The sequence below is a fragment of the Pelodiscus sinensis genome, chromosome 10, assembly GCF_052426305.1.
Source record: "Pelodiscus sinensis isolate ZL-2025 chromosome 10, ASM5242630v1, whole genome shotgun sequence".
NCBI lineage: Eukaryota > Metazoa > Chordata > Testudines > Trionychidae > Pelodiscus > Pelodiscus sinensis.
In genome coordinates this window covers 36,341,182-36,367,555 of record NC_143061.1, presented here as the reverse complement: position 1 = coordinate 36,367,555, position 26,374 = coordinate 36,341,182, and the positions used below count along the sequence as shown (strand labels likewise).

The 26,374-nt window shown below is 40.1% G+C and overlaps 1 protein-coding gene across 2 annotated transcripts in view; it reads right to left on the bottom strand.

Moving 5' to 3' along the window:
* Positions 1–935: 935 nt before the first annotated feature.
* PID1 (phosphotyrosine interaction domain containing 1) overlaps positions 936–26,374 on the bottom strand; it is a 173,706-nt gene continuing 148,267 nt past the window's right edge. For both annotated transcript variants that reach the window (XM_025182996.3, XM_006119881.5), the window contains one exon: positions 936–2,836. In XM_025182996.3, coding sequence (XP_025038781.1) covers positions 2,360–2,836 — 477 coding nt within the window. In that variant the 3' untranslated portion in view covers positions 936–2,359. The remainder of the gene's footprint in view (positions 2,837–26,374) is intronic.

Genomic DNA, 26,374 nt, shown 5'->3' with positions numbered 1-26,374 from the left:
TTCCTAGGCAGTCACTTCCCATTCTGTATGTGTGAATTCAATACCAAACTATTCCAGGAACTTGTTGGGCATATTTTATCTTTATTCTGGTTGCTGATGCCAGCTCACCCATTCAATGGTAAGGGAGGCAAAATATTGCTTCTGTTCAGCAGGGTTCTTAAGTTAAAATCATTGCTTGGAGAAAAATGTCTGCCACCTACTGGAAAGCAGAAAGTATAGGTCATACCTCCCTAAACTGGAACACTCTGGCAACATGCGTAGTCAGGCGAGATGTTCCTGAACCAGAGATCCCCGGGCTGGGAGTCCAGTGGCAGCAGGCCAGCATCTGGCAGCCTCAGCCAGAGCCAGAAGCCCATGACAGCTCAGGGCTGAGAGCTCACAGCAGCCCAGGCTCAGCAGCAGCCTAGGACTGGGACCCTGTGTCAGCCCAGGGCCGGGGCTAGTGGTATGGGGGGCGGAGGCTGGCTGGGGCTGACCATCCAGCGGGGTCAGAGGCAGGATGCAAAGCCGGTGGTGCAGACAGTCAGCAGGCTGGGAGGCCAGTGGCTGAGGGCCTCCACTGGTCGGGTAAATTTCCTTGTTCAGGACTGGTCTGTTACGTGGGTGTTGGACCAAGGAGATCCAACTTGTATGGATTGGGTTCCACACACATTAAAATAAGAGTTAAAAACTTATCTTAGCTAGTAATAAATTCAGTTCAACAGGAAGTCATGAAAATTCCCATTGTCCTTCTTAGAATGGAATGGAATATTTTAAAAGTAAATAAATTAACTTTTTAATCCTATTAACTGTCTGGGGGTTGTATATATAACTAAGCCTATAGCAATTTTAATACAGTTTAATTGGTGTTTGCAAAAACATATCAGTGGAACACAGAACCCAAGATACTTAAATAAAAGCTGAGTTTGCACTGGAAACAGAGCCTAAAACTATCATAGCTTTAACTCAAACATATTTTTATTAAAGTATGAATGCTGGAGAATAGTTTACATACATTATAAAGCAACAAGCATATTTTCAAGAGCTGTGAGTCCTTTTCACCATGTCTCCATGCTCAATCTACATGCTTTAACATTGTCCATACACACAGGCATACATATGCGCTTTCACACAATGTATATAGACACACACAAAACACAGACACATAGCTTTCTTTTAAGGCTTCTGTAAGGTGCCCTAGTGCCCCTAACATTACCATGGTTATGAACAAAATTGTATAAAGGAGCAGCATTACCTGCAAACTATTCTTCTACTCTTAGTGAACCAAAGGTTTTATTTTTATTTGAGTTACGAACTTTTTAGTCCGTGGACCAGGAAAAGTGCAGGATAGCTTAATGTAATCTTCTCAACCAGAACAAACAAATCATTTCAAACCTGACTCTGAAAGGACCAGTGCCTTTTAATTATCAGACACTGTGCTATTTATGGTAACACCTCTGGCTTATATGACCCAGCTTTACAAGCAATGTCAAATTATATGTACTAGGTTGCTGATGGAGACTACTATGGCGTTAAGGCTATCATGTTCATATCATGTCAGACCTGAGGTTGATCATAATTTCCAGTTCAACTGGTTAAAGAACATGGGTCTTAGCAACATGTCACTCAACTCTCAGCAGGAAGAATGGAGCTGGTTCACTGTATTACCAGCTATTATAGAGTTTTTTCCCCTTTTTTAGTATTTTGGAAATTATAATTAATGCTGTTTGGTGGGAGACGGGTGGCTGCAGGTTCATTAAGAAAATAGGCAAAATGAATAAAATAAAGGATAGCATATGATATAGTGTGTAAATATAAGCATCTTTTAAAAAAATCTGTGAAATATGAATAAACTGCAGAACGTCAGACCATTTGTCAAAAAGCCTAGAAATGGCTGTTTCAGCCTAGGTAAGGTTGAAAGATTTTGCTGTATGATGTGGGAATGGATTCATTTCTCTCAACCAAAGAACTTCCTTTTTCACTTGCTGATGCATGGCAGCGTCAGATCCCAGCTACTAATCCTAGAGGATCTACTGTTAAAATTGCTTGATGAGTTTCATAAGGCAAACTGTACTGAATCAACTTCAGACTGAACACCTGAATTATACCAGGCTGTAAAGGGTTGATGGCAAATGGGTTGGGGAGGTGAAATGGGGAAGGGGAGCTTTTTCCTCACATTTACATCAGCAGCAGATTTCAATGTAACATAATTACTTTAATGATGCATAGCTTTAGGTACTGATTTGCTTGTTTGATTTAAAAAGCTGGTCAGCCATGTGTTTGGCAGTCTTTGATTCCAGATATCAGTTGTTGCTTATTCATCTATCAGCTCCTATTCCCTAGGCAATTTTTGCCCTTGTTGCACCACCAATGAGTTCAGTCAACCATCATCAGATTCAAATTCATGAGACACTTCCTCAGATGAGCTATTCCTATGGATCCGGCCATCACTCTTCATGCTGTGGAAAGTCTTCTTAAAGGCCTCCATCATGGCATGAGCCAACTTCTTGGCCTCTAGCTTGCTCTCACACTCTACAGCATGGCAGTCCATCTGATAGGACAAGTCATCATTTATCTCTCTGTAAACCCAAGCAAAGATGTTTGGGCTGACATTGTGGTCAGCAGTGCAGTAGGCAATACGTGCCACCTGAAAGGTATCCATGTGGACTGTGGCTTCACCTTTGAGGTCCAGGTGATGAAGCCAGACTTGGAAGGGGCGGATTTCCAGAAGGGTATTGGCTGGGAAGATGTCCTCCCTGGCTAGTGTGTGCTTCTTCCATAATTCAATGACAGGTTTTTCTGTGCAGCCTGATAAAAATTGCATTCCTGTTGTGGATACCTTCCCCAAATATGTAACCTACAAAGATAAAAGAAAAGATAGACACTACATCAAACATAGTCTTTTGAATTTATTTTTATCATACCATTAATTGAGCTCTTTATTTAGATTGATGGTCATTTTCTACACATTCAAATGAAGTTTTCAGATTGTCAGCAATGGATTAACATCTACAAATAGTATTTTTAGTCATTCATGCTGGGATTCTCAATGGAGTTAGGAGCCCAGTTCTCACTGAATTTCAATTTTGGGCAACTAACTTCCTTAAGCTCCTTTGAAAATCTCCACCTTAAAGCCTACTATAAGAAATTGTCATGATTTGCGGATTCACAGCTCTGTGTATTAATGGGTCTCCTGTCGCAGCATGGGGGCGAGGTGGAGGGAGGAGAAAAGTAGGGACTGGGAAACAGGTGGAACTCAAGCAGTTCCTGGTCCCCACAGTATATCTGGGAGCCACAGGGAGCTCCCAGTAGTCAGGAATTTCAACATTCATAGTGGAGGCAGGAGCGCAGGCACTGTGAATGGCGAGGGTTTCCTGTACTGCTACTCTCACTCATGCCAGCAGCCCCTAGAAAGCCAATGGGACTGATCATGTAAGTATGGTCAACAGAGACCTAGAGGCCACATAACTGAACTATGGTGCTTACCCACAGCTTTTTTTTTTACCTTATAATGTTCATATTATTTTTGTTAATACATTTCAAAGAGTAGTTTTACTTACACAGAAACATACATAATGTATAACAGTGCAAGTACACAATGTGGTCCAAAGAGCATGACCACAACAAAAAATATAAAATCTATTCTACTGCATTTTTCAGCATGATTTGGTTTGTTTCTTCCACTGCTTCTACTTAATTATCCAGAGATATCTAGAAACTAGTCAAAATGTGACATCTTTCTACTGCCAGCTAAAGGGCTGAGGCATTCACTACTTCAATTTTATAGAAAATATGTCATTAAATAAAGCAGTAATAAATTTAGCCTAGTTTAACCACACCAGCTGTCTCTACTCTAGTGTCTAACTCCATTGGATAAATATTCGAAGGTAAGAATCCCGTTAACCAATTTCTGTAGGAAAATGACAAGCCTTGACTAACATTTGTTCACATGTCAAAATGTAACTCATTCTACAGCCCAAATTAAAACTTTAAACATAGCAAATGAGAATGCACCTAAATCTTTAGAGATAAAGAAACACTGATGAGTTATATTTTGAATGGAGATTTTATTAACTGGAAAGTTAGATTTTAGGTTGGTCAATATGATTTAAATATAGATTATACATAGCATTACCCTCTATCACTGTTGTCTGCAAGATTCATTTAAGAACAAGTATCATACAAATAAAAGCAAAATTAGTTTGTCCAATTTTAAATATAACGCACATAAAACTATAAACAGATCAAGCATTATCCTGTTTGTGACAGTTACCAATACTAAATATATTTGTAAGTATCATGTACACTATATCATTTAATGTCTACAAAATAGTGCTATATATTTTTATTTTTATCTAAGTTTTAAAAAAAGGAAAATACATTTTTCACATGTTTAAATACATTAAAGATGCAGCTGTAGAAAATACTGGATTTACATTTCATACAAAACAAAATTATTTCAAAAACAATTCTGGGTTTTGCTGCAAGCTTTGTTAAACTCACTCAGAGACCTAAATTAGGCTATTATTACAGAAAAGATTACAAAATAGTGTGGCTTAATCATGCCTGCCAAAAAAGCAAATTCATAACTGAGACATTTCAGGACAAAAAGTTGTATTCTCCTCCAATAAATATTCATGGCTTTCATTGGGAATATTTTAAATCTAATAAAACCTTTATATTTTGGGGAACAGTGAGAACTACGGCAGCTAAAACTGCTAGGGCAAGTCCTAGCAGTGCATTGTTTGATTTTATTATACTAGTGAGGAGAGAATAAAGTATCTAACAGCTCATAGTATCTAACGCCTACAAATAAAGTATCTAACTCCTACAAATAGTACATAAAAGACCAAGCAGCAGTTTTACTGCAGTGAACCATGCAGTAGTTCAAATGTATTCATAAGCATAGTTCTAGTAAAATAATAATAATATACATGTGGAACTCAGCATATTCACAAACTATCCAATATATTCTCTAAAAATCCATTATGTTCCATTTAAAATCCACAAATAGTTAACAAAAGATTAGCACATTGTAAAGCACTTTGCACATCTGGGGCCTGATCCAAAACCCAATGCAGTCATGGTGAATCTTTCTGTTGGTTTCAATGAGATTTACATCAAGTTTAGAAAATGCAAAGAAGAAGAGTGAGGAGCCTTCTTCTTTAACACATTGTCCCAGCCAACCTATTGCCCTCAATTCTACTTCATAAGTGGGATCCTGCCACAAATTTTCTGGCTTTGTCTTTCTAAGCTTTTGCTGGTTAGGGGACACTGATCTTGCTTGCTAATGTGAAGAAATATGAGCATGGAATGAATACAAACATTGACTGGGGCAAGAGTGGTGGCCAATTTTTTATATTTATTTTCTCAATGGTCAACTCTAAAGTAAGCGAAGATGGACTATGTTGTATTGTGTAGGCGTGTCTTGCAAGCAGAGGAATTTGACTTATTTGTCACAGGGAAGGGTAGCTAAACAGAGGATTTATTTTATCACATTCACTGAGCACCTACAAGCTTCTAGATTTTCTGTTCTGACCAGTTAATCTTTCCTCATGCTTCTTTTGCCATTAACCATCTGTTGTATCTCAGTATATACACTTTCTAAATGTAAAGTCTAAAACAAACTTTCCTCCGGGAAAGTATTCTATATAAACTTGTGTGAAAGCTGGGTGCCCCTTACATGGAAGAGCTGTGAATTACTCTGAAAACCAGAAAATGTCAGCACCAATAATGATTGAGAAGAAGGATGAGGCTTGTGGCAAAGGCATTGGAATGGGACTTAAATGATGTGGTTTATATTCCCAGCTTGACCACAGACTGTTTCACTGTCAGTAAATAATTTAATCTATTTATACTTCAAATCCCCATTTTATAGACAGGGAATAATACTATTATCCCATGAGGATATATTCATTGGTATTTGCGAGGTTCTAAATTACTACAGCAATGAGTACCAGAGAAGAGACTATAAATAAATACAACTTTTACCTTTTAGATTCACATTTATTTTTCGTAGAAACATTTACCTCTAGCCATGTATTTAGACATTTAACAAGGAATCAGATTTTTTTCCCCATTTGATGCCTGAGCATTACATTAGTATAGGACATTTTATTAAAGACAGATTGCAATATACATCATTACTTCACAGTCCCCACTATTAGATATGGAGCAGAGATGCAGAAGGCCGGCAAGAGTTCTTGAAGAGTTGACATAAAAAAAATCAGCATTCTTTTCATAACATCAAAGGCCTCTTTATAATTAAATGCCGTCTTAAGTGTTGTAAATTTGACATTAAACCTTCTGGAGCTAGCTACTTTAGCAACCTGCCCGTTAGCATCTGCACAATTGCAGGTTTTGAGCCAACATAAACTAAAACTGGCAGAGGATAGATTTATTATGCATTCCTCTCCGGGTTCTCAGTTACAAGGTTATTCCGCAAGTAAGGTTACTATACGTTGGCTTCTACCACCATTTAATTCTCATTACAGACACATACTTTATAACCTTCACCTCACTTACATACACAAAATCAGGCCAAGCACATCGTTACAGAATACAGATATTAGAACAAACCATTTTTCCTTTTCCAACACTTTCGAATTCACTAATGGAAGATCAAAGAACAGATCATCCCATCCATTTTGAGATGCAATGGGGAACAGGTTTAGAGTACAAGCCATGAAATCTGGGTAATCTTAGGACCCTCAAAAGTAATCATCCTTATTTCCCACCAAATGTGATCCTAAAATGTTTGGTCACACAACACAATCTGCCACCTTTGGCAAAACTTCAGTGTGTTTCCCCTATGGGTGAAGCCATGTGCAGTGGGCAGAGTTGTGTGGTACACTGGGTGGAGAGCTACTTGTTACCAAGGCCTGAGTTCTATGCCAATGCAAATGTGGGTCAGTGGGGTAGGAGGAAGCTGTGTGGTACAGTGGGTGGAGCTCTATGCATTCCTCTCCGGGTTCTCAGTTACAAGGTTATTCCGCAAGTAAGGTAACTATACATTGGCTCTGTGCAGAGGACAGGCTATATGGTACACAGTAGCATACTAGGGGTGCAGCTGCTAAAGGGCGTGTGTGTGCCAATGATCTGGGAGGGCAGCATTTTCAGAAGCAGAAGACTACATCATGAGCATTAAAACATTTTTTCTTCTCCCAGATATCTGCTGCCTTAGGCAGATGCTTAGCTGGCCTACAGTTAGAGCAGCCCCAGGCCACTACACTATGGTGGCTTTTTTGCAGGATTTTTGTGTGGGGTTAAAGAAGAAGATGCAATATGTAGCTATGTGCTTAGGAAATCTAGCAGAATTTCCAGTGGTTGTACAGCAACAAATAGGCATGTCAGAGAAATCACGTAAGTACAAAAAATATCCACATCCACTCAAAATACTCCCCTAGTGTATATGTAACTTTGCCAGCCGTGGCAGAAAAGTTACAGGCTTGAATGTTCTGACTTTTATGTGCTTAACTCTTCAACAGAGTATTGTATTAAAATGGCTTCCAGCTTCAGCCATTTGGGATACACGGGACTACACATGTCATTCAGAACATACAGGAAAACTATTTCCTTTCACATTCACATGTCTCAAAATAGCTGAACCATTTTTTCCTTATGCTTTCCAAAATTGATAATCTTTGGGCGGAGATCAAGTATGGGATAATTTCCATCTAAGATGAAAACATTCCAGAAAGCAACATGCAACCAATCAGTTCCCTTCCCAGAAATATTTCCCATTTTGCATTCAGAATCCCCCACTTAACAGACCATTATGTTCTTTTGTTGTCTTATTGAAACAGGCCATTTTGCCTTTACGGCTTTCCCTCAGATTTCAGTGAAAACACCACATTTAAAAAGTAATCCATTATAAAGGTACAAAACATAAATGGACACCGACAGAGTAAATTCACCTTGTGTAGTTTACCATCACAGGATATTACAAAGGAGCACAATTTAGCAAGATTAAAAATAGCATAAGATACTGGATCTGATTCTCCTCTCACACTAGTGGGAAATGGGAATCAGTCCAATGAAAACTGCTGCAAAGCGAAAAAAAATAATTTCTTCTGTACTTGCATGTGTCAAACATGATGGATGCATTTTAAAAAATGCCATTTTACAGGGATACACATATAATTAACAAGAATAACACTGGTAGTTACACTATTTAGGTTAATCTCTAGAAAGGTTTAGCAATATTTAAGCTTTAGTGCATAAACTAGGGTTAAGAAAAAACTCCTGCAGTAGGACAGCACCACATGATTGCATTGAATTCTCTTCCTTCCTTTGAGCTACTAGGTTAATATAACTGGTGGAGGCAGGAGAAGAACAAACTATTTGTTTTGGTATGACAAGATCTAAAATGAGCCCAATCCTACACACACCGAAGTCAGAAGCCAAATCCCACATTGACTTCAATGAGCACTGCCTCAGCCTCTTTTGAGTACAGAGATTATCATCAGGCTGTTGAAGCATTTAGTAGGTTCACATGCTGTATTTTACATATGCAATAGGTCATGGAAAAGCCAACTCACCACTCTATTGCTACTCTTAAGTAAAAAAAGAGGAGGTTATTCACCTCGATAGTAACTGACATTCTTCGAGATGAGTGTCCCCGTGGGTGCTCACATTAGGTCAGCGCTCCACTGCTGAGCCTCAGAGCAGAGATTTCATAGCAGTGTCCCTGGGGCCACGCAGGCACGCACCAGCAGTTATGCGCTGTTAGGCTGTGTCCAGACTCAGGGTTTTTTTCGAAAAAAGTAGCCTTTTTTCAAAAAAACTTCACCTGCATCTAGACTGCAGCTGCATTCTTTCGAAATTAAATCGAAAGAACACGGCTTTTCTTTCGACGGCGGTAAACCTAATTTCACGAGGAATAACGCCTTTTTTCGAAAGTGCTCTTTCAAAAAACGGCATTCTTGAATGCAAACAGGGGTTTTTCGAAAGAGAGCATCCAGACTGCCTGGGTGCTCTCTTTCGAAAAAGCAGCTTGCTTTTTCGAAAGTTCCGCTTGCAGTCTAGACGCTCTTTCGAAAGAGGCTTGCAGTCTAAACATAGCCTTAGGCTGCAGGTATTGTGCATGTGCGAGCTCCCCTCTCCCACTCCTCAGTTCCTTCCTTATCCTGAAACCATGGCTTGAGAAAGCCAGGATCCTGAAGTAGAGGGGAGGAAGAAGGGTTATGGAGCACCCACGAGGACTCTCATCTCGAAGAACGTCAATTACTATTAAGGTGACTAACCTCCTCTTCAAGAGAGATATCCCCGTGGGTGCTCCACATTAGGTGACTACAAAGCAATTTCCCATTAGGGAGGTAGAGACTTTGGATCTGGCAAAAAGTGGTGGAAAGAACTGCCTTAGCTAGTTTCAGGTTGGAAAGAGGTCCCCACATAAGTGCGTAGTCCTTTGCAAATGTGTTGTCAGAGAACCACATGGCAGCTATGCAGATTCCTCTTATGGGTACTTTATGGAGGAATGCTATTGAGGTAGCCATGGCTCTGGTTGAGTGTTTCCTTATGCTATCTGGAGGCAGCACATCTGACTGTGTGTAACAAAACTTCATGCAATCCGAGATCCAGTGGGAGAGTCTCTGTGATGAGACGGCCTGTCCCTTACTGTGGTTTGCAATTGAAGACAAATAGTCTGGAAGACGCTCAGAACGGTCTCATTCGCTGCAGGTAAAAAGAGAGCACTCTGCACAGGTCAAGCATGTGCATTTTCATCTCGAAAGAGTTGACATGTGGCTTGGGGAAGCAAGTGGAAAGATGTATTGTCTGGTTGATATGGATGGATGTGTGTACTTTGGGGAGGAATTTGGGATGGGTATGTAAAGTGACCTTGACTTTTAAAAAGGTGGTGTATGGGGGATCCGACATTAGGGCTGCAATCTGTCCTACCCATCTGGCTGAGGTAATAGCTACAATGAAAACAGTTTTCATGGACAAGTGTACTAATGAGGTGGTCGCCACTGGTTCAAAGAGTAGCCTAGTTAGAACATTCAATACTAGACGCAGGTCCCGTGGTTGCTTTGGTGGATTGATCTCTGGCTAAAGTGCCTTCAGGCCCTTTAAGAACCTCTTGGTGAGTGGATGAGCAAATATGGACGAGTCGTCTGTCTTGGAGTGAAACGTAGCAATGGCTGCAAGGTGAACTTTAATGAAGCAACTTGTGAGGCCTGCTTGTTTAAGGTGCAGAAGATAGTCAAGGATGTTAGATAAGGAGGATGTTGAAGGAACCAGGTGGTGACGAGCACACCATGTCGAGAATCTTTTCCATTTCTGAAGGTAAGTCTTGCGGGTGCTCTGCACCTTACTGTGTAGAAGGACCGTTTGTACTTGCTGTGAGCAGGTCAACTCCAGGGAAGAGAACCATCCAGGAGCCACGCCTTCAAGTGTAGGGAGTGGAGGTTCAGATGGCCATAGTGGGAGCCCAGATGAAAAAGGAGATCCCTCACGCAAGGTAAATGGATCGGTGGGGCACGGGACATCGCCACTAGGAAGGGAAACCATGGCTGGTGTGGCCATGCTGGTGCTATAAGTATGAGATGAGCCCTGTCCGTCCTTGCCTTGTGAACTACCTTGTTCAATAGGGGTATTTGAGGAAATGCATGGAATAGGTGAGCTGTCCATGCAATTAGGAAGACATCCCCCATTGATCTTACCTATTCGTGCCCCGGAACAGAACAGGGGAAACTGACTGTTGGACTGTGTGGCAAACAAGTCTGTGGTAGGATGACCCCACAGGTGGAAGATGTCCTCCAATATGTGCGGGTTCATTTGCTACTTGTGTTCGACCAGGAGGGCTCTGCTGAGTGCATCTGCCATTTTATTCAGGGCATCTGGAAGATGCACTGCAGTGATAATTGTGTTGTATTTCAAGCACCAGTTCCCAAGTGCTATGGCCTCTGTGCAAAGCACTCAAGATCAGGTTCCGACCTAACCTTTTATGTAGAACATTGCTGCGACATTGTCTATATACAGTCTGACGTGTCTGTTGGTGATGAATGGGAGGAATTTGTTGCATGTATTCCTGACCTGCACTGAGTTCTAGGATGTTTATGTGCAAATTCTTGTCAGTGATGGACCACAGGCCCTGATAGGTATGATATCGCAAATGGCACCCCATCCTGTACGGGATGCATCTCTTGTCATAGAGACAGATGGTTATGGTAGGTGGAAGGAGACTCCAGAACACAGGTTCTGTGGGCTCAGCCACCAGTGCAAGGATTCCTTTACTATCCTTGGAAAGGCTAGGGATTTGGATAGTGGATGGACATTGGGTTTGTACACCTGTCCCAGCCAGCTCTGTAAACATCTCATGTGAAGGCAGGCATTACCGACTACAAAGTTGTATGCCACCATGTGTCCCAACAGCCAAAGGCATTTGAGTGCTGTTGAGCAGGGGCTGGATTGTAAGGTATTTACTGAGGCCACAATTTTTTGAAAATGGTCTGTAGTTAGGGAAGCGATGGCCATTATCGAATTGAGGCATGCTCCTATAAACTGTATCTTTTGTGTAGGAGAGAACGTCGATTTGGCTTTGTTCATCTGAAGGCCTAGGTGTCGGAATAGGTATCTTGTGACCAACAAAGAGCAGCAGGAATCGTTGTGAGAGTGCAACTTGAGGAGGCAGCCATCTAGGTAAGAAAATATAACACTTTGTTTCCTCAGGTACGCTGTGACAACTGCCAACACCTTTGAAAAGGCCCTTGGTGCCACAGAGAGTCCAAATGGAAGCACTTTGTATTGTTAGTGTTGAGAATCTACAACAAAACGAAGAAAACAGCTGTGAGCAGGGTGGATGGCAATGTGAAAATATGCATCTTTTAAGTAGAGGGACAAGAACCAATCATCCTTTTCCAATGCTGGCAATATGGTAGCAAACATTACCATCTTTAGTTTTTGTTTCTGTATGAATTTGTTGAGCGCTCAAAGGTCCAGAATGGGCCTCGAAGCCCCCATCTTTTTTCTATAAAAAAGTAATGGGAGTAGAATCCCTTGCCCCTAAAATGTGTAGCGACTGGTTCAATCACCCCGATGTGTAAGAGGTACTCTACTTCTTGTTGAAAGAGGATTTTGTGAGAGTGGTCCCTGAAGAGGGATGAGTAAGGGGGGTGGAGAAGAGATATGGACACAAAGGGAATAAGGTAGCCTTTTTCAATTATCAGCAGGACCCATCTATCAGAGGTTATATATTGCTAGTTGTTGAAGAAAGGCAACAATCGGTGATGGAAGAGATTTGCTTGCTTCAGCAGTGTTGGAATAGGTGACAGGCTCTCCAGACTCTCGATTTGATGATCAAATTTGCTTGTGGACTGCTATGACCGTTGAGAATTGGTAGAGGAAGGCCGACGTCATTGGTTTCTGCCTTTGCCTCTGTTCTGCTGCTGGTTGTCTTGTCTATTGTAGTGTTGTGTATATGGAGGGTATCAAGGTCTCAGATAGGTACTTGGTTGTAGATTCCCAAAGACCAAATAATTATTCTGGATTCCTTCATGGAGTAGAGAATTTCATTGGTGTGAGCTGCAAACAGCTTCTGGCCACTGAAGGGCAGATCTTCTATTGTAGATTGAATTTCCCTGGGGAATGGAGTGTAGCTAAACCACAATGACCTTCTCATTACTACTGATGTTGCTGTAGAATGTGCAGCCAAGTCAGTAGCGTCTAAGGCACCTTGTAACGCTGTTCTTGAAATTGTGTGACCTTTGGATTTCAATACTTTGTATTGTTGTCTCTTAGCCTCAGGAATGTCTGCAACTAAGTTGTTCAGTTTGCTGTAATTTCTGTAATCGTATGTGCTCAATAAAGCTGCATAATTCAAAATACGAAATTATAAAGTGGAAGATGTATATATTTTGTGCCCGAATGCATCAAGCCGTTTGCTATCACGGTATGATGGAGTAGGCTGGTGTTGTTGCTGTTTGGATTTTTGTTGTGCAGCCTCTTCCATGAGAGAATTAGGTGCTGGGTGAGAAAAAAAGGAATTCCAAACCCTTGGGTGGGACATAATATTTCTTATCAGTTTTCTTAGCCATGGAAGAGATTGATGCCGGAGTTTGCCACAGCATCCTTGCCAGTTTCATTATTGCTGGATTAATTGGCAATGCTATCTTTAATGGTGTTACTGAGTGCAGTATGTCTGTTAGGTCATGTTAATTTTCCACAACCACCTGGAGAGGAATGTTTAATTCAGCAGCTACATGCTTAAAAGATCTTGGAAATGTGTAGCATCGTCTGAAGTCGTTTTGACGCTGGGGCGAGAGATCCTCCCTCTAGTAGAGGGGGGTCCTTTGAGTCAGGAGGAGTCGCAGCCTCCTGTGAGAGTGGGTTCTCTTCCTGTATTTGTTTGGAGGGGGAGTATTGCACTCTGTGTCTCTTCCTGCTGTGCTGGTGTTTCTGGTAAATTGCCATTTGCCCCAGTATTGCCAATAGGGATAAGGCTCAGGTGGAAGTACCCAAGGATTGCCATAATACGGAGGCATATTCCCAAATCTGGGAGAGTAAATACTCCGAGCTGTGTAAGGAGAATTCTCTGGTGAAAAACCCCTAGAGAAGTCATCAGCAGATTTGGATGAAAATCCTTCTTGAGAGAGTGATCTCTGTGATGTTAACATAGCGGGAGAGCACTCAGGTTGTAAAAATGGTGAGTTAAAAGTGGATGAGACTAATAAGTCTCTGTGCTGAGTGTAGTGCCCAACAGGTGTTGCCGGTGCCACAGTGGGGAACACAGAGGCTATCTGAGGCACTGAATCACGCCTCAGTGCCAAGGACAGTTGTGGTGCATCAGGCTTCTCTGAGGTGGAAGCTGAGGCACCTGTTAACATAGTCGGCGCTGTGCTCTCGTGCTGCGTCGGCAAGATTGTATCATTGCCAGATGGTGCTGCAGCTAATGAGGCAGGCAATTTGAAGCCTGTCACCTCAGAGTGCGATTTAGTGCATGCGCAGTTTGTCTCTGCTGGGGGCTCCAGAGACACCAGCGGCGTCATACGTCCTGAGGTATGGTGCCACCGCTACTCTCAGCACCGGCCGTGAGGGGGATGCCGTTTCGGTGCCGTAGCCCCTTGAGGAGTTGAGGAGATTTGCTTTTTGGATCCCCACTGCTTGAGTTCCTCAGGCTGTTGGCCTGGATCAGAGGATGGTCTGACTGAGTTTTCTAATAAAAATAATTTGAGTCGGAGGTCTCTGTCTTTCCATGCCCATGATTTTAAGCTTTGTGCAATGAGGGCATTTCTGAGTGATATGCTGCTCTCCAAGGCAGTGGAGGCATTGAGAGTGACCATCCGAAAGTGGACTATGCTTATTACATGAGGTGCAGCATTTAAAGCCAGGTGATCGAGGCATGCCAATGTCAGCAGTCAGAAAAACTTAGGGAGGGATTAACTGGGAAAAAAGAAGAAAGCCCCTTAAACTAATTAAGGTTTTTTTCTTTCTTCTTTTTTTAAAATTAACGCAGTAATTAACTATTTAAAACTCACTAACTAATTAACTATTATAATGACTTTTAACTGGTTTTAAAAAGTATAATCATGTAGATGCGAAGAAGCTAGGGAGCACTGCTGAGTCCATCTGTAGCCGGAGGCAGTTGAGAAGGAACTGAGGAGTGGGAGGGGGGCTCATGCAAGCAGCATGCGACTGCTGGTGCACACCTGCACGGTCCCAAAGACACTGCTATGAAATCTTCGCTCTGAGGCTCGGCGGCGGTGCATCCAACCTGGAGCACCCAAACGGGGACCTCTCTCTCTCTCTCTCTAAGAAGGAGAAGAAGGATATTTCATATCCTATGCTTTTCCAGAAGTAGAAATATATTTCTTTATGGCATTTATAATAATTCGATCTAAACATTGTATTTTTCAAAAGGAATGTGGAAGTTGTGACTCAGACAACTTCCTGTGCATTCTAAAAATTGCCTATATCCTTTTCATCATTTCTCCTGTGAACTGGGAATTTCTGTCTAATTCCTCTCTCACTGGCAAGCCACTAAAACCAAACACATGCATGACTTGAAATACAGCTGTGGTTTGAGCACTGTTATTATGTGCATGTGAACACTCTAACCTTTAGCAAAAAGGCAAGTCACTCTTCATAAACTTTGCAACTAGCTGTAGCCAATGTCAATATCTGACTCAAGGTGCACTCAGTAGAAAAATGCTTTGCCCTGTCCCCTTTAGTGATTAAAACTAGAGCTATATGCTACACAAAGATTCTCAGCATCTTTAATGAACATTTTGTTCTATAACACCTTCATGACTTGTCTAGGAAACATAGAACAAAGACGTTTTTAAAATATACAAGTATTTTGACAACAAATGTTTAACTTAATACAGTTATTGTAAGTAAGAGTGAGGATGTATGTTTTTAGAATTGTTTGTCATATCCCTGATATTTTAGTATCTTCAAAGGAGAATGGTATGGCACCTCCTATATGAATTTTCACTTCTATTAGAGAAAAATTTGTTACACAACATGATGAGGATTTATTTTCCAATTGTTTTCTTTAATTGATTTCAAATTGTTCATTCTCTGTTCATTTTAAGAAGAAGAATGGCTTGGCTCCTGCAGTGCCTTGCACAAAAAGCCTGTCATATAGAGATAGGAAGATTTCAGGATGCCAGGAAGGAAAATCTTCTCAATACAGTTTATTCAAGCTGCCCATAGCATCTTCTGATGCATGTTCTAAAATGTGGGATGCCTTTGCACATTCATAGGTGAAAGGTCAAAGGGAAAATCCCAGTCCTGCCCCACAAAATGTCCAAACAGCTCAGCCTTAAGAAAAACAAAAAAAGCATTCAGTCCTGCCTTGAAGGGTACCAGGGATGCAGTATTCTGGCATTCATGGAGATAGAGCAATCCTCTACGTGGCAAGGGCAGACCGTGGAGGAACCCAGAGTCTTTGTGCTGGAAAGTACTGGGTCCAGTTTGAATACATTCATACCATAGCACTCATGTCCACAAAGATACTTAATCAAAGTGTTCTATGGTTCTGTGACTTCAATTAAGAGCAATTGGTGATTTAAATAGGATTGAAGCAAGAAATCATTCTCTTCTCTCTGATTTCCGTTTGATCTGAGTCAAATACTTGTCAAAATGTCAAAAACCAAAAAGATTCCTCTGAAAAAAAATTAACCTCAGGATTTTTCATTTTTAAGCCTAGTCCTGTGGTTTTGGTAATCCCCAACTCTTGCCATAAATCATAGAATCATAGAATACCAGGACTGGAAGGGACCTCGAGAAGTCATCGAGTCCAGTTCCCTACCCCCATGGTAGGACCAAAATTCTGTCTAGACCATCCCTGATAGACATTTATCTAACCTACTCTTAAATATCTCCAGAGATGGGGATTCCACAACCTCCCTGGGCAATTTATTCCAGTGTTTGACTACCCTGACAGTTAGGAACTTTTTCCTAAGGTCTAATCTAAACTTCCCTTGCTGCAGTTTAAGCCCATTGCTTCTTGTTCTATCCCCAGAGGCCAAGATGAACAAGTTTTCTCCCTCCTCCTTATGACACCTTTTTAGATTCCTGAAAACTGCTATCATGTCCCCCCTCAGTCTTCTCTTTTCTAAACTAAATAAACCCAATTCTTTCAGCCTTCCTCCATAGGTCATGTTCTCTAGACCTTTAATCATTCTTGTTGCTCTTCTCTGGATCCTCTCCAATTTCTCCGTATCTTTTTTGAAATGTGGTACCCAGAACTGAACACAATACTCCAACTGAGGCCTTACCAGCGCAGAGTTGAGCGGAAGAATGACTTCTCGTGTCTTGCTCACAACAAACCTGTTAATGCATCCCAGAATCACATTTGCTTTTTTTGCAACAGCATCACACTGCTGACTCATATTCAGCTTGTGGTCCACTATAACCCCTAGATCCCTTTCTGCCGTACTCCTGCCTAGACAGTCGCTTCCCATTCTGTATGTGTGAAACTGATTGTTCCTTCCTAAGTAGAGCACTTTGCATTTGTCTTTATTAAACTTCATCCTGTTTACCTCAGACCATTTCTCCAATTTGTCCAGATCATTTTGAATTATGACCCTATCTTCCAGAGTAGTCGCAACCCCTCCCAGCTTGGTATCATCTGCAAACTTAATAAGTGTACTTTCTATGCCAATATCTAAATCGTTAATGAAGATATTGAACAGAGCCAGTCCCAAAACAGATCCCTGCGGAACCCCACTAGTTATACCTTTCCAGCAGGATTGTGAACTATTAATAACTACTCTCTGAGTATGGTTATCCAGCCAGTTATGTACCCACCTTATAATAGCTTCATCTAAGTTGTATTTGCCTAGTTTATTGATAAGAATATCATGTGGGACTATATCAAATTCCTTACTAAAGTCTATGTATACCACATCCACCGCTTATCCACAAATCCATGCTGGCTGTTCCCTATCACCTTGCCACTTTCCAAGTGTTTGCAGATGATTTCCTTAATTACTTGCTCCATTATCTTCCCTGGCACAGAAGTTAAACTGACTGGTCTGTAGTTTCCTGGGTTGTTCTTGTTTCCCTTTTTATAGATGGGCACTATATTTGCCCTTTTCCAGTCTTCTAGAATCTCTCCTGTCTCCCATGATTTTCCAAATATGATAGCTAGAGGCTCAAATACCTCCCCTATCAGCTCCTTGAGTATTCTAGGATGCATTTCATCAGGCCCTGGTGACTTTCAGGCATCTAACTTTTCTAGGTGATTTTTAACTTGTTCTTTTTTTGTTTTATCTTCTAAACCTCCCCTCTTCCCACTAGCATTCACTATGTTAGGCATTCCTTCAGACTTCTCAGTGAAGACCGAAACAAAGACGTCATTAAGCATCTCTGCCATTTCCAAGTTTCCTGTTACTGTTTCTCCCTCCTCACTGAGCAGTGGGCCTATCCTGTCCTTGGTCTTCCTCTAGCTTCTAATGTATTTATAAAAAGTCTTCTTGTTTCCCTTTATTCCCGTAGCTAGTTTGAGCCCATTTTGTGCCTTTGCCTTTCTAATCTTGCCCCTGCATTCCTGTGTTGTTTGCCTATATTCATTCTTTGTAATTTGTCCTACTTTGCATTTTTATAGGACTCCTTTATTATTTTTAGATCATGCAAGATCTCGTGGTTAAGCCAAGGCGGTCTTTTGCCATATTTTCTATCTTTCCGACGCAGTGGAATATCTTGCTTTTGGGCCCTTAATGTCCCTTTGAAATACTGCCAACTCTTCTCAGTTGTTATTCCCCTCAGTCTTGATTCCCATGGGACCTTACATATCAGCTCTCTGAGCTTACCAAAATCCGCCTTCCCAAAATCCATTGTCTCTATTTTGCTGTTCTCCCTTCTATCCTTCCTTAGAATTGTGAACTCTATGATTTTGTGATACCTATATGCATTCCAATAGCACTAGGAAGTCCCGATCAGGACTGAGGCCTCCATTTGTGCTGGGTGCAGCACAAACAAATAATAAGAGACAGTCCTGACAGTCTGAGCCTGACATTGGGGAACCATGAGCTGAGCCAACAAAATGGAGGCATGGAAGCTGGTCCTCATCATGATCCTACAGCTTCTAGACACATTCAACCTCCATGAAGTGACACTGGCACACATCTTGTCACTGGTACAAAAATCACAGCGCAGCCCCATGCCAATAGGTGCCCTTGCTATTATTTCTCTTGCCTTTTACTTCTGTCTCCCATGATCTGTCAAATTTCCATAAAACTGGATGTCTAAGCCCTCAACTCTGCCTTACTGATTCCCTAGCACCTACCAAAAAATTCTGTTTACAGGATTGTCCATCACCTCACAGCTCCTGTGTGTGACCAGATCACATCATCCCCACACATCATACTCTAGTCTGGAGCTCCTGGGCTGAGTACAAATATCCCGTTTCTACCGGCTGTCAGGGCTACTGTGGGACCAGGCACTGGAACTGACAGCAGGGAGACTGTCTTTCTTGTGCTTCCAGTGCTCATCCCTGCTGGCAACCTAAAATCTGACATTCCCGAATTTTGGAGAGTTCGACATTACATCTATATCACTCCTTTAGTACAGTTTTTTGGGATGTAATTCTATATACACCCCCAAGGTCTAGATTCTTGATGCCCTTCTCTGGTCTTGCCACAAATAACATAATTATGTGTTGATCAGTTTTGTTTCTCTCATAATTTTCACTTTTTTTTTGTAATGAAATATGCTGAGGGAAGATGTAGAATCACCATCAGTAGGGGTTTTCAAGAACAAGTTAGTCAAACAACTGTCAGGAATTGTCTAGTTATTACTTAGTCCTGCCTGGGGTATAGGAAATAGGACAAGATGACCTAGAGCCATCCCTTCTATGATCCTATGATTTAATATTGTTTTTACTTTCTCTTAACCTATTAAATTACTCTTTTTATTTAAAAGGGATGATAACTTCTTTTTAAGATTGTTTGTTTATTCTGCACTAAAAAGCTCTAATGAATTAGATCCTGTACTTTATTTTTTACCCCAGCAGGTTATAGGAGAAAAAGCACATACTCTATCATGAGCAAGCATTGAGATTTGCCCAGCACTGAAAGCAGAAATATATGTTTACATATAGAAAGTAAGAATGGAGGTAAAAGGAAAGTGTCCATTTGATGTTTGCATAAATTACACAGGGTCCTTTTTAAACTGACAAAACTAGTCAATATAAATTATTGGTTGTGAGCCAAGGTCAATGTCATCTTCCTTGTTCCACTGCCATCAATCTGACTAATTAGAAATGCCCAAGAATTTCACTGATTCACATTATTTTTGAGAAAGTGCTTCCAGTTTTTATTCATGAGTCATGGTGCTATGCTCATTTGTTATAATCCCACCTGCTCTTCCTTCCCTTGCCTCTGGCTCCCCCATTCTCTTCTCCCCCATGAGCATGACCCATTACAATTAGCTGTATAAGTGACAGCTCTGGTTTCTGGACTCACGTTACAACTTAGCTCTGACATTTTTCAGTGATGAATAGGGAATTGAATTTTTGTTTTCCCCATCTCACTCTTATCAAGCTGCCCCAGTGTATAATTTGTCCTGCCAGCTGGCTTCCTGGATGCATAAAGACTGTAGATATTGTCACTGTCATTGGCGGAGACAGAAGTGATTTATCTATGAGGCATTAAAGCGTGCCTGGGAAGACAAAGTTACTTGATAAAAATGACATCACAGTAATATATGCATACTCTCTCTTTGACTCCATTGCCCCATTTGTCCAGCTCAGAGTTAAAAAAAAGGATTTTTACTCTCACAATAACAAAAATAATTTAGTTTATGACTTTAAGATGCCCTCTTGCTATTTGATATACTTCATGATATGAGCAATGAAAACAAAATCCTGAAATGTCCAGAAATCTATACATCCTGTGATTAAAGGAGAGAAAGAAAGGAAAATACAATCAAAATCTTCTTTAAAGAGATGCCAGATATAGTGTATGCATTTTATTTTAACTCTTTTACCAACTACCTACAGCATTTTGAAAACTGCAGTAACAGAAAAAGAATCTGAGAAGACTGAATATACAGAGCTGACAGAAGTAGAACTGTTTCTAATTACAACAGTGCGGAGAATTACTATTAGTACATGGGATATTCTGACAAACTATTAAGGTTGATGAAACTATAATTGCTTTATTAATACACCATTTATCTCTTCCATTGTATAGCTACTATAATAAAATTATTAGAGTTAGTTGAATAAAAGCAAATATGTTTTGAGAAAAAAGGTGGGAGGGAAATTGTTGATTCAAATTTCCACAATTATGACACAAAACACGAACCGACATCCTATCATTTTTTCTCCTTCTTCCCCTCACAAACAAAATGAAAATAAAAAGGAGAGAGGGAAGAAGGAAGGGGAAAGTGAAAGGGGAAAAAAGCCAACAAAAATCTGTTTCAAAGATACAAAATGTTTGTAAATGGTAAAATTTTGAAAAAAATAAAAATTTCTGAAAAAAAATTCACTTTAGAAACAAGGCTTTTTTTGCATAAAAAGATATTGAATGAAAAATTACCATTCTGAAAGCATTCAAACAAAATAGGCTACAACCAAATTCTTTTACTTTTTAACTAAATAATGTGTATTGTTTGCATGCACGTATGTAAACACAATAAATAAAATATTATGGACTTAATTTTTCCCTTACGTACATCCCTTTTACGCTGTTGTAATTTCATTGTGAAAATTCCTACCCTTTGCTATATCTGACTTACATTTATGCAAATCCATTGACTTCTCTTGTTACTCCATATTTACATCATTGCACGGGAAATGAGCAAAGAACCATACCGTTGGATTCTACTGTATTAAATTCTCATCACTAACTAAAGTGTAAGACCTGTGTTCCTCAAGTCTCAAAAAGTCAGTGTAAATGAATAAAAAATTATAATGCTGTGAACTGTGATCTTGTTATTAGCCTACAACCAAGAAAATGTCACCATCTCTTTTTATTAATTTACCCTAATGTACTCACAAAATGCAAACCTAATAAGGTAACTCTTACAGGGATTCAATGGCTTCCATCATCTAGTAACATTTTGATTTATAAAGCAAAAAAGGGCATGCAAAAACTAAATGATGATAGTAGAAGTAATAGTATTATTTCAACTTGAACTAGGGGTTATTCTTTTGCAATTTCACTTAAAGAACAATTTACCAGCAGTAATTTTTGCACATAATATATATGTACCATTTATGTTTCTTCCATTCTGTACTATGTACACTACATAAATTATGTTTTCCTGAAATCTTGTTTTTATATGTTATATGCATATCATTTCATTTATCTATCAAATTATTTACAGGTCATTGATGGTTGTAGCTCCATTAAAGTTGACAAAGCTACACCAACTTAGACCAGCTGGGGATCTGACCAACACTGTTTTACTAGTCTGTTTAATGGAGATATATTTCTAAATTTTCATTTTGTTGATTACATTATACAACTCAACTAACAAAGACATCTAATTCTGAACCCTCAATCTAATGTTACTAAGGGTTGAAGGTGTGTAATTCTAGTTTTCTAGGCTGCTTTGAAGTGTCTGATTGCAATTCTCTTCTCTGTGTGAGTGAAACTCACTCCTGTGCTGATTCCCCTGCCTGGCATGATGGCCTACTGCTGCCCTGTACCAATTAAGTATTTTTAAATGAGCACATAGAAGCCCTCTGAAACCCAGGGATATGGGATAAGGGATACGGGATAAGGAAAGGAAAATGGCAAGCCAGGAGGTGGGGAGGGGGAACACCCACCATTGCAACGTTGTAGTCTACCTCCAGCCTGGGACATGGATATAGTTGCTTGTAGGCTTCTCACAATACAACATCCTGGAGCCCTATTTTCAGGATTTCGGTAGTTTCCAGAATTTGACTACACAAAAACATCACTCCTGTGTGATCCCTCTACCTCTTAGACAGCCAGCCAGATCCTATATGGTGCTCCAAAAGTAGCCGCAAGGACTTCCCAGTAGGGGAAAGAAATCCTTCCTTTGCTAGGTCCCTTATGTTATGGCAGGGGCCAGTGAGAATTGTAAATTAAGAGTTTGTAATCCAGTGTGAGGGCCTGAGGGCATGTATAAAGTAGCAGAGTGAATCTATTGGCTTGCCCTCACAATCATGCCAGGATGCCCTAGCACCAATCTAAAATAAAAAAGGCTCTGAGTGTCTCCCTGAGGCAAATGTATCTAGGGGTAGTTACAGAGAAGTCCCAAAGGAAACAAGCCTTAGAAATAGCCAGGAGCAAAGAGGAGTAGTAAGTTTGTTTCTTATTACTAGATGCTACTGCTATATATTTCAATTACCAATAAAGGAGGGGTTAACTCTGGACTTTATCCTGAGTGTGTGGGCACAGGTATCCTGTAGTAGTGGCAAAGTAGAAACACCACTGAATTATAGGTTCCATATGTCTCGAAAAGACCTAGTATTTAAGTTCCACAGTGACTGCAAGATAGATGGAAAGACTAAATTAGACAGGGCACTGGTGATTCCAAAATGCCCCTTCTTTTGCCCAGAGGTAAATAAATAGAGCTTGCCTCATTATCATCATCATGACTCTCTTGACGTTTATACAGCACATTTCAACTCAAAAGGCTTTAAAGAGCTTCCCATATTTTTGAGCAACCTCTATTTTCATGAAGCTTCTAGAATGGCTCCTCTCCAACTCCAAGAGTGGACAAAGGCATCATTCAATCTCACAGGATGTGTGGAGAGGGGACTTTCTACCCCACAAACACTTTAAAGTGCACAGTTTGGAAAACGGGAAGTGGGACAAGGTAACTCGTTTGGTGTTGTACTTTAGCTGAAACTCAGAGAGCACATGTGTGTTTTTCCAAGGCCCTTTAGCTCAACTGCTTCAGATTTCTGTTGAAAGTTGCACATGCTAGTGTTCCAAAACGGAATTTCTTCTTTACAGTGGCACTCAGACATTAGCTAGACAGGTCTACAGAGCGCTGACTGGTAGTTCAGTCAGTCAGTCATGGCACATTTTTCATTTCAGTAAAAGCAAACCTAGCTTTAGTGTCATTTTAAATAACTTTAATCTGCAAACACGGTTTTTGGCAGACAGAGACAGAGCATACTCTGTGCCAGAAAAAGCTCCCCTGCCAGTCTTAATGCAAATTGCTAACAGTTCAAGTCACAGCTCTCCTCTACTCAGCTTTAGGTAGAGTAACTCAGCCTCTGGCTGGTGGCATTGAATAGAAGAGCTGGAAAAAGAAGTGATTTTTGGCTCGAGAGGAAAAACAAAAATGCCTCAGACATTCCACTGGATTACTAACCAAATATTGTGAACTAAGTTCATTTTTCATCAGACCCAACAAACCAACTTAGTTTTTAAAAAAAGTTGTTTCCCTCCAGCCTGTCACTACTTCTTTACCCACATTGTATGTGATCAAGCCAGAGCCTTTTTACCATAAACACGAGATTCTTTGTGGAGACCAACAGCTCACAGAAATGTGGCTTACACAAATAGATTAAGAACAGTTTTATTTTGGAAAAGAAATTCAGCATGAGCATTCACTGACTTGGCTAAATGTTTAATGGAAAATAACCAATGATTCTTATATCTGCACTCCAATTTAGGATGGAGGGGGCAAAAATATCACTTTAACATCTGATTTACTTAGTTAAGTATAATTTAAAATAATCTAAGCTTAACTGAAGGAAAGCCAGAGAATCAAGATCCTGCACATGCTAAAGACAATCACAAAGCTTCCAAATGACTGTTTCAATAGCAGTAAGACTAGTCCCAAGATTTCTACACGTTGATTCAGACCAGGAGTAATAAAATAAGGCAGTATGAAAACTGAACAACAAATATAAACAAAATCAAGATAAATACATTCAACAGTTTAGTCCTCTGCGTTCCTGACAGCTGTATGCCCTCCTTCTTGCTATCAAGAAGCTAACCTCCTGCCCCTTTCCTCCCCTCTATAGTATTTACTTCTGTTATCTAAGTTACATCTCTTCAAAGGTGCCTTTATCTTTATGCCTATCTCCTAAACATTATGGTATGTCTACACTGCATTCCTTTTTTGAGAGAGGAATGCAAATGCAGCTGAGCGAAATTGCAAATGAAGCGCAGATTTGAATTTCCCGTGCTTCATTTGCACAATCACATCCAGGTGCTATTTCGAAAAACGCTGTCTAGACACAATTATTTCGAAAGAAAACCATTCTTTCAAAATTACCCTTAAACCTCATTTTATAAGGAGTAAGGGTTATTTCAGAAGAAGGGTTTTCTTTCAAAATAACCACATCTAGACAGCGTTTCTTTTTTCGAAATAGGGTATTTCAATTTCTGTTTCTCTGCAGAATGAAAAGTAACATTTGCAAAGACACATACAAGCTGGATAGGATTGTTTTTGTTCTGTGTTTATGTAGTGGTGGAACTTAACTAAGTCCTCTGCTGGGCTTGGCTAAGACACTGTCTTAAAGACAGAGACACAATATATAGGAAAGGACTGAGGTAGCATAGAAAGAAACCATGGAATGCACTGGGGTGGGGGTGGGAGGAGAGGGAGATAAGACATTATTCAGCATATACACAGCTTCCTATATTTCCACAATATTTTGAAGAAATTTGCTCGCTGGGTAAAAAAGGAAAATGTGTCAAGTATAAGCAGGGCAAGAAGATGATGCAGGGCCTAGCAGCAATATTTAAATATCAGAAGGAAAACTTCTTATTGGGAGAAAATGATGTGGATGAAGATGTGGATATGGCTGAGTGGATCAACTGGTTAGTAATTTAAATAATTCACTTTGCAACGTATTATTCTTCAAGTCTCTCTCTATGCCTCTTAGTATAAGTGGGAATTTACTTGTCAAATCACAAACTTCTTGCTGCTATGTTGAGTTTAGTTTAGCTAATACTTATGGCTTGTTTAAACTGGGTTTAGAATCATTCATGTATACAATACAGAAAGCTGCAGTATCAGAAAACTAGAGTTGCTAGTTGCCACTGAATGTCATTTTCTTATTTTATATTACATAATACATACCCCTTTTTGGAGCATCATGGTCACAGATCTTAATTATGATGTCATAAATCTATTCCCTATTTTACTTCAGCATAACTCAGCTTTTCCAAGGGAACCACAGCCTATACTTGTTTTCTCAAAAACAGAAGTGCCAGTGAGTTCAATGCGGCTTACTCCAAAATTAAGTGCACTCTAAGCACAATCCGTATTACAATCCGTATTAGCTTTTTTGGTAACTTGATTTAAATCAATGAATTTTTGTGTGATTTAAATCAATTATTTAAAATCACCTTGATTTAAATCAACCTACCCCAATGAAAACTGAAACAAAAACATCATTTAGCACGTCTCTCATTATTATAAAGGAGGAAAATGTTTATAAAAGTTTTATTATAAAACTCCTTTTATTAAAAAAGAATGAGTCTCCAGTTTCGCAGACTCAAGAGGTTTAGACAGTTGAGATTGACAGCAAGAATGAACACTAGAATCCTCGATGGAAAATATTACGTAGCAGCCACTTAAGTGTGAATGTGTGCTTTTTTTTCATTTAAATACTAAAAGAGGCCGTTATTAAATTCTAGCCCTTAAAACAATCAAAGCTCCAAAATCACAATATAATTTTTAATATATTTATACCATTCGGCTTTTAAAAAAATATTCTGATTAAATCTGGCACTAAAATGGATTCTCCAGATGAGACTTTAAAAACTAAATTTTCAAATGGACCCTGCAAGCATCTCTGAGACTGAAGTACAGGCAGTCCCCGGGTTACGTACAAGATAGGGACTGTAGGTTTGTTCTTAAGTTGAATTTGTATGTAAGTCGGAACTGGTACATATTGTAGGGGAAACTCCAGAGCTCAATTTTATTCTCCCACACCTCACTTCCCTCAGTCTTGCAGACCAGGGAGACGCGGAGCAGCTTTTCTCGCTGTGGAGGACGCGAG